This window comes from Pteropus vampyrus, unplaced genomic scaffold (genome assembly GCF_000151845.1).
Source record: "Pteropus vampyrus isolate Shadow unplaced genomic scaffold, Pvam_2.0 Scaffold6, whole genome shotgun sequence".
In the NCBI taxonomy this organism is placed as follows: domain Eukaryota; kingdom Metazoa; phylum Chordata; class Mammalia; order Chiroptera; family Pteropodidae; genus Pteropus; species Pteropus vampyrus.
In genome coordinates, this window is record NW_011888787.1 from 5,591,039 (window position 1) to 5,600,903 (window position 9,865).

The 9,865-nt window shown below is 36.1% G+C and overlaps 1 protein-coding gene across 1 annotated transcript in view; it reads right to left on the reverse strand.

Annotated features, from left to right (window-relative positions):
- The window catches only part of MAGI3 (membrane associated guanylate kinase, WW and PDZ domain containing 3), a 188,847-nt gene that overhangs the window by 50,581 nt on the left and 128,401 nt on the right, over nt 1-9,865 (reverse strand). The window contains exons 7-8 of the mRNA XM_011368991.2: nt 9,200-9,374; nt 5,579-5,658 (exon numbers count right to left, since the gene is read on the reverse strand). Coding sequence (XP_011367293.1) covers nt 5,579-5,658; nt 9,200-9,374 — 255 coding nt within the window. The remainder of the gene's footprint in view (nt 1-5,578; nt 5,659-9,199; nt 9,375-9,865) is intronic.

The following is a 9,865-nucleotide window of genomic DNA, read 5'->3' on the forward strand; positions in this document are numbered from 1 at the left end:
ATTCAGGGAGGAAACAAAGTATACTGCAAAAGGGGTAAAGGCTGGCTGGGCATAAAACAAGTAGGCCCAAGGTTCCAAATTGTGGGGTCCCCATCACAGGTGAGTACAGGTGATATCAGGAAGACACACCCAGTGTGGGGCAGGAGAGCAGCCCTTATATTCAAACCATTTTAACATACCTAGAACACTGAGGGCAGCTTTGTTTGCTCTACCTTAAGAAAGCTATACTAGGATGACTATGTAATGTATTGTCTACTTTCGAGATTAAAGGGGGCACTATTAATAATTATGCTGGGACAACAGGAATAAGTTGGGTTAGTCCTGAGCTAATCAAAGCTTACAGTCACCCTTAATAGTAAGAGCATTAGGGGGACACACTCAACCAATTTTTCAAATTTCCATAGAGGGGAAAAAAAAATGCGAGAAACATTTCCAGTTTTTCTGAGGCCCTTCCCTTGCTTCTCCAAGGGAGAAAGGAATGTCTTATCTGACTGCTGAGTTTTAGAGAATGAATTTAATACACTTAGTTCAAAGCCTCCTGGGTTATCTCACTGTTGTGGGTGTCGACCTGCCTGCAGAGAGGATGCGGTCTGGTCTGGTCTGTACCATGTCTGCCCTATGGAAGGAGGTCTGCAGAGGAGCCCAGAGCCCAGAGACGGAACGTCTAAGTCTGCCTCTCGCAGGGGTAACATGCTAGTGGACTCAGATGCAGAGCCAAAGGCACGCTCACTTGTCAGCTGGCATTCTAACCTCATCTCTCTGTTTCCTCTGTCTTATTTCCTTCTCTACTGACTCCAAACTAGTGAATGAAGACAGGCTTATTATTTATTGCCTCACTCCAGAACTTTGAAGACACCAAAAAAATATTTTCGAAAAGGATGATCAAGATAATCTGGGGGTAGAGTAGCTTCTTTCCTTCCTGTCCATCTTCCCTCCTTCCAAACACGTCAGTCTCTACTGAAGGCATATACAGACGAGTAAGACAAAATCATTGCTCTTACAGAGTTTAGGTATCTAGTTACAATGCAATATAGTTAGTGTTACAATAAACATATGCCATTACACAGAGGACAGAATACCTAATTCTGACCTAGGAGAGAATGACAGAGGAGGCTACAAAGAAATTATACTTTAGATGTGAGCTTAGAAGGAACGAGGCTGGTTCCTGGCACATAAATGGGCATACAGCAAAGGCAAAGACAAAAATATGTTATATTTATGACATGAAAATACTTTGAAAAAGAAATACAGAATATGGTTCAATTACAGAAAAAAATCTTCAATACTTCACCAAGGAGTCTAGACTATTCTGCTGACAGCAGGAAGCCATTACAGGTATCTGAGCAAGGGAGAGGTATGAAAGCAGTTGTATTTTAGAAAGATCAATAGGCAGAGTAGCCAAAGTGTTTTGATCATACAGCCTTCTCAGTAAAAAATTTGAACAGATACATATTTATTCCTAAATATATGTACTACTCTACTAATATGTACTGAATAAAGTATATACAAAATACAAATTTAAAAAGGAGATGAAGACTGAAAAACAATTACTATTTTACCTCAACGTGGTTTTAAAAGTGAAAGGATGACATAGAAACTGTCCGTTCTGCCGTTTTTTTATTGTTAGCTTGGGCCTGTATATTTATTTTATCTTCAATTGGTAGTGTCTTTGTGAAACTTTTTAAGCCACATTTCAATTTTGTGTGGATTAAAACTTTGGAACGGAGTCTTTGAATCCACTTAATTGGGCACAGTGCCACGTCCAGGCTTCCCTCAAGACGCTCTTGGGTAGTGTATGTGATAATCTGACATATCGAATGAGTAAAACTGCCATTGCCAATGTGCATGTAAAATAGTAGAGAAGCTTACTTTTTTCCCCAATAGAAACATAAAAAATAAGTTCTAACATTTTCTTCCTGTACACCAAAGACAGTTTGAGTTGCCAGCATTTTGTTATAAGGGATGGACTGGAAAAGTAACTGTAGAATAGGATAGATGGACAAATAGCTATGTGAAAAAGCAAATATATCAAAATATTCACTGTATCATCTCAATGGTGAGTAGATGTGAATTCACTGTAAAATTCTATAATTTGTATGTTGAAAACTTTTCATAGTGATATATTGGCAAGGTATAAAAAAAGAAAGAACAACAGGGATTGGAAACTATATAGGGAATAGAGCAAGAGCAGAGGGCCCGGATGATTACGAGGATGGTATCAATGACAGAAAGGGGTGGGCTGAGGAGAAAAATGTTAAATTTAGTTTTAAATATGTTTATTTGTAGTGCTAGGAGGACAATCAACAGGAAAGTCTGTAGGAAATACAGAAATAGAATTTAGAACAGAGTTAAAGCTAGGAAAATAAAGACGCTCTACAGAGAAAACAGGAAATGGCAGAGAATTGAATTGAAACACTTAGTGGGCAGGAAAAAGGATGCCAGCAAAAGAGATATGCCTGAGAAGACTAATATCACATTCATAAGCTTTCAAAAGTCAAATTCTATATTATCATATATTCTAGTTTACCTTTACAGTAGCTGATATCATCATAAAGAACTTATTGCTGAAAGCCTTACAGACAAGAGAAGTATGTTTAAAAAAAAAGATTTTAAAAATTATTTCTTGAGGTATAATTTATAGACAACAAAACGCACAGATCTTAAGCGCTCATTTGATGATCTAAAAATCAATGTTAAGTGCTTGTTCAATTAGAAATCATGAGTTTTGGTAATCTCATGTACCTGTGTAACTGCTACCCCAAAGAAAGAGAATATAACCATTGTTCCAGAGAATTATTTCAATTCACCCCACTTCCCTTCTCACCCCTCGTTTTCTGACTTCTATCTACACAGATGAATCTGCCTGTTCTCAAACTTTAAATAATGGATATTTGTACTATTCTTTTGTGTCTGACTTCTTTGATCCAACAACATTTTTGAGATTCATTCGTGTTGTTGAATGTTATCAACATTTTTTCTTTTCATTGAGTAGTATTTCATTGTATGAATATACCACACATTGTTTATCCATTCTCCTGTTGATGGGTATGTGGGATGTTCCTGGGTTTGAGCCATGATGAATAAGGATATTATGACCCTCAGGGAAAGTCTGGGAACATGCGTTTTCATTTCTCTTGAGACAATACTCCATAGGAAACTGCCAAAAGTTCTCCAAAGGGTTCACATAATTTGACATCTCCACCAACAAGAGAAAGTTCCAGTTCCTCTACAATCTCACCAGTCTTTGGTGTTGTCAATGTTATTTGACTTAAGCTGTTCTAAGGGGTGTATAAGGCATGTCCCTGTAGTGATAAGCACCTTTCATGTTCTTATTGGTTGTTCTTTTATCTTTTGTGAACTGTCTGATCAAGTCCTTTGGCCATTTAAAAAAAATAACGTTATTGAGGTATGATTTACATATCATACAATTCATCTGTTTTAAGTGTACAGTTCAAAATTTTTAATTTACTGAGTCGTGCAACCATCACCACAATCCAGTTTTAGAACACTGCCATCACCCCAAAAAGATTCCTTTGCCATTTATAATTAATCTCTATTCCCATCCTCCGAGCCAGGTAACCACTAATCTACTTTGTCTCTACAGATTTGCTTATTCCAGACATTTCGTATGAACGGAATCATGTAATAGCTGGTCTTTTGTGTCTAGTTTCTTTCACTTAGCATAACATTTTTGAGTTTCATTTATGTTGTAGCATATACAGTATATCACTTATTTTTATTGCTGAATAGTATTCCACTGCATGATTATACCACATTTTATTTATCCTTTCATTGGTCAATGGACATTTGGCTGTTTCCACTGTTTAGCTATTATGAACAGCGCTACTATGAATATTTGCATGTTAGTCTTTGTGTAGCTATATGTTTTCATTCCTCTTGGGTAGATATCTAGGAGAGGAATTGCTGGGTGATAAGGCAAATTTATATTTAACCTTTCAAGAAACTTTCAAACTGTTTCCAAAGCAGTTGTACCATTTTACATTCTGTTCAGTGATGTACAAAGGTTACTGTTTCTCCTCATCTTTACTGGTCCCAGAGTCATTAAGATACTCTCCTAAGTTTTCTTCTAAAAGCTTTAGGGTTCTTGCTTTTATGATTTGGTCTTTGATCCACCTGAAATTTTTGTGTATGGAGTGAGATATAGTTGATGTTCATTTTTGCTTATGAATATCCAGTTGTTTCAGCACCATTTCTTAAAGAGATTTTCCTCCCTTCATTGAACTGACTTGGTACCTAGGCTGCAGAGTAAGATACCACATACGTATACAACTATTTCTTGATTTCCTATCTTGTTCCATTGATCTATTTGTCTACCTTTATGTCAAAACCACACTGTCATGATTATTGTAGTTTTATAGTATGTCTTCAAATATGTAGCCTAAGTCCTTCAATCTTTTGTAAGACTGGCTAACTAGAGCCTTTGTATTTACATATATATTTTAGAATCTGTCTGTCATTTTCTTTAAAACAAACTTTTAGGATTTTGACTTGGGTTGTGTTTAATCTAAATGCCAATTTAGAAAGAATGAATATCATTAACAATACTGTGTCACCCCATCTATGAACATAGTATATCTCTTCATTTTAGGTCTTCATTAATTTCTTTCAGTGATGCTTAGTAGTTTTTAGTATATAGGACTTCCACATCTTTCAGGAGGTTTGCTCCAAGGCATCTAACTTTTTAAAATGTTGCAAGTAGAATTTTAAATAATTCCATTTTTCAATTGTTTGTTCTTAGAAGAAAATTTTAATATTGTAATCATGTCAAACAAAATATGTGTAAATTGTTTAATTATTTTTATAGATTAGAATTCAGTCTATAGGACTATCTGAACCTCATTCTAAAACACTTACTTTTTTTAACCAAGTTAAATAATTTCTGATGAGTGATACAAAAAGAATGCAAATTTTATTCATCTGTACCCTGTATTCAAGAAGGCGTAGCTAATAATTTTGGTTGGGGGTCAATTCTATACTTATTTATAAAACTAAACCATTAAACAGAACCCATAATACACAAGACAGATAAGCATTATTATCTAATGATTCTCAGAGAATTTTTCTACTAAGCAGTAAAATTTGTGTGTGGGGTAGGGGGTTTAAAGATTCTGAGTTTCTAACGCTCCTGTAAATGGCTAAGAATAAGCCACAGATACCAGCATATCTATCCTAGTGATAATTAAATATATTTTTGAAGGCTCAACAGGCATAATGGACTGACCCAGTGGTTGAAAATGCACCAAATTTATTTAAATATTTATTTAGAATTTTTAAAGTCTGTCTTTAAAACAAATATAAAAATCGGGGGTGCAAATTTATTTTTATTAATTATTTTTAAAAGATTTAATTGCGTAATCCTCAAAGAGAGAAAGTCTCTCATAAAATTAGATGCAATGACAAAATTACCAGAGTCGGCTAATTACTCTGTCTACCCACTGAGTATATGCGTATGTGCATTACGGTTTGCTTAGGAGTTTGGAAAAATCTATTTATCTAGATGAAAAGAGCAAGAAAAGATTAAGAAAATACTTATGGTAGAAAAAGTGTCTGACTCTACCTCCATCTTCACAGTCTTCAGGGGCTTTGGCTTTCTTACAAAGACGAGGATCCAACCAGGTAGTCGTTTTGGTATTGTGGCTGTAGAATAAAGATTTCAATTAGAAACAGTAAAACAAAGAAGGAGAAAAATATTTCAAAGGCAAAGATTAAAGGTGACTAAAAGGCATATGATGTTTGACTGCAGGCTCTGGTTTGCATACCTGACTCAATGACTCTATTGTTCTCAGTCTCTTACACTAAAACTGCCCCAAAGGAAAGGTAACCGAGAATGAAGACTCTACAGAAGGGGTGAGATTCCGGGTGCTGAGTAACAGACACTGAAGTAGTCAACATGTTCCAAAAGAGGAGCGCACAGCCCCCTGCTGTGCATCATCCAGCAGAGAAAGCTGCGCTGGGCACCTTGCTTGCTGGCTGAATTCCTTCCTCCTTCCCTTCAAAAAAACACTTTATTTCCTGAGTCACTGTGACGTGTGGACACTGCGATGGGGGCTGAGAATATACGGGTGAACACACAATCAGGTAGAACCTCCGGCCTCATGGGGGCTCTTTAAAATAAAACAGTGCGGAGTTAAATAAAAAGTTTTAAAGTGTCTGTTTCTGCAACTTACAAGTAAAAATGTAAAAATGATGGATATAATTACACTCGACGCTACGAAACTAAGTTTTCATCAGTATGGACCACATATTTAACAGTAAAAAAAGGTAGAATAAAAGGATACTCCCACACCCCTTTTTATGAAGTAGGTCACAGATGCTTTCAAAGAGCAGTGTCTGTTTAATTTCATTTTAGGTCACAATCAATTCGCTTCAGACCAGGTCACCATGCAGGAGACACTAATCTCACAGGGCTGAGTAGACAGGGTTTAAGCTTAAGTATCTGAAATATGAGGATAGTAAAGAAAGAAAATCTCACGGAAGAAAATATACAGGAAGGCTACAAAATGTAAATTGATGTTATTATTGTTAAGGGTGGAAAATTTTCAAGTGAGCCAACTAGCTAAGTCAGCTACAGGGAAGAAATATCTTTAGATACCAGAAGTTGTCCTACTTGCTTGTGTGTGGTTTAGGAAGTGTATTGTATAAAGATATGAAAATGGCCAATATCTGCTTCTGTAATCCATTTACTTGTTAATTAAGGGTGTTGTTCCGGGCAAAGATATGCTAACAGCCAACTTCCACTTCTGTAATCTGCTTGCTTGTTTAGGAGACCACCAGGATATGGTCTTAAGCTTTATCAGCTGCCTCCTCTGAAAGCTCGGGGCTGATCTCCTCTAACCCTGCATGGTAGAGAGTCAGTCGCCGGCCGGCTAATAAAGGCTCATAATTAATCTCAATTGGCTCCGTGGGTCTCAGAATCGTTCGCGCCATAACAATTATCAAAGCAGTATGAGGATAACAATGAACAAATTATCTTTTCTCGGGTGTCTTTAACATAAGATTAACTCACTAAATCTCTACACTGACAACTCTTAGGAAATGAAGCCAATGGTTTCAGGGAATTGATCATATCTTCTATACCTTTACTCCTGAGCTACTTAGGGAGCCAGCTACAATGCAGCCCCCTCTTACACATCGCCAGGTATGACACTAGTTAGTAGACTGTGGTAGAAGCACTCTTTGCAGGCTTACCTCCTATCTGCTAATAGGTAACCTAAGTAGGAGAAACTGGGATTGTTTTTAGAAAGTCTGAGTTCCTACTCTGTCAGAGATAATTCCCTCCAAACTAAAACTCGTTAAATCGATTTTACTAAAATAAAAAGGATTAGGACTCCAAAGAAGCCTAACGACAGGCAGACTGTTGGGCGGGGGATGGGGATCATGGACATATCTTGCTAAACCCAATTCGAAATTGCTACTTTAGAAAAGCTTAACGTTGGTTTCAATGATCCAAAATTGTTACTGCTTACATAGCACAAGTAGGCAATCCACTAGGATTTTACCCAATATTTCCCAAGGTAAAAGTATGCCCATAGAGGCTAGACCCACAACATAACAGCTAAAGACTAATATTAACATTCTCTTTAAGATGCATGACTTCACAGCAGCCGTCACAGACCAAACACATTAGCTTTAGCAAACAAGAGAGCTTTATCCAACAGCAGATAATATTCAACTACATTCTGGATATTAACCCCTTATTAGATACATGGTTTGCAAATGTTTCCTATTTGGTAGGTTGCTTTTCGACTATTGAATGTTTTCCTTTGCTGCGTAGTTTTTAAGTTTGATGAAGTCCTATTTCTGTATTTTTGTTTTTGTTGCTTGTGCTTCTGGTGTCACATCCAAGAAGTCCTTTCCAAAATCAATGTCATGAAGCTTTCCCCTATGTTTTTTTCTAGGAGTTTAATAGTTTCAGGTCTTACATTTAGTCCTTTAATCCACTTTAATAATGTTTGTCTATAAAGACATTTCTTGTATAAATTCCCCACTCCTGTAATTTACTAACTTATCCCTGTTTGCAGGGTGAAATACTATCAATGTCTCATAATCTGCTTCTAAACATATTCCAGTCACTTTTAGTGACCCTACATCTTACTTGAGGGTTTAGTTCTATTCTAAAGTCGGCATGAAAGTCAAAAGTCTAAATTACTTTTGAAAAATACCTTAAACTGTCCAGAGAAGAGTATACCTGATTTTTATCTGTTATGTATAATCCTGGTCATTAATGTTTATATAAATGTATAACATTATCAATAATTTACCATCTATGGTGAAAAGAACACCATGCACACAAAATCTGTCTTTTAAACATTAGAATATCACTTGATACAGCAAGATACTCACTCTGTGGGAAGGATGTGGAATTTGGGACCAATTGAGGAAATACATTCAAATCTCTCACTCCTAATTCAATTCTAAGTATATGTTCTTTTGAGTATACTACCCAGCCCTCAATATTTTATTATATTCTGTAACTTCACTACATTCATATTCTACCTGAGTAAATTAGTTTAAAGATGAGAATTTACAGCTGCATAAGAATATGAAAATACTTCATGATAAACTTCTAAAGAATTATACAATATTATTCTCAGGTGCAAGCAATACAAAATTTTAGGTTGACTGAATCCATGTGGTATTCTATATCTCTGTAAATACATTTACACAAATAGTGCTTCTTCACAGAATACTTTTTTGTGTGTGAATTGGTTTTATATCAAAAACTCTGAGGATCAGTGATATTTTCCTTCTATATTATTTAACTATATTGCCTCAATATATCAAACTCAAGCTCTCGAACTAAAAATACTTCGCTAAGAAATAGGCCCCTGCAAATGATGATAGTGCTTGAAATGCTCATTAAGTTGGACGATACACCCAAAAGTTAAAAAAAAAAAAAAAAAGGCAAAGCAAAACTCTCTTTAGTCCTTACATTTTTCATTATTAGTGACAAATCTGTTTTTAATCCTTTTGTTTTTTAATAAAACCAGAGGTTGGAAAAACAAACAAACAAACCATCCAGAGAAAAAGACAGATTAAGAATCAACTAGAATGTGTATGAAAAATATTTTTAAAGAGAGAAAAAAGAAATGGAAGCCTTGAGAAATTATGTTCAGACCTGTTCAGACAAGCCTCACAGTGACAGGGCCCGTCAGGGGAGATACAGACATTCGCTTACTCAATGAAGTAGACCATCCCAGTGTCGGTGTAGGCCATCTCCCAGTTTGGGGGCAGTGGTTCCAGATTCTCATCCCTCATCATGTAATTTCTAAAGTCCATGGAGCTGTTTGTTTGGTTGTAACTTGGGATGGTCTTCATCCAATCAGATGACTCGGATGGCCTCTCTCTGTTTTCTATTCAAAACAGAAAAGCATGAGAAGTGGGGAAATTTATACTCTCCTCAAACAGCCCTCTTCATTTCTAATAAAATGCCAAGTATTGCAAATTTCCTGTTGTGTCCCTATTCTGTTGTAGTTTTTGAAAATCATAAATAAACATACTGAATTTTCTTCACGTGCTAAGTGACACTGACCCTGGATAGCACACCTCTGATACCAGTCTGGGAAAGAAACAAAAACAACACTGGTATCAATTCAGTACATACTGAATACATGTCAGTCAACAGAATACTAATGGTGACAGCTGTAACGGTACTTACACAGTCCTTTTACATCCAGGCTCTTCCTTAAGCACTTTATATATATTAACTCATAATCCTCACAGCAACCCTATGAGTATATATTATTCCTATTCTCATTTTATAGATGAGGAAACTAAGGCACAGCAAGGTTAATTTATTCAAGGTTACACAGCTCATGAACAGTCAGGCCAGGAGTCAAATCTA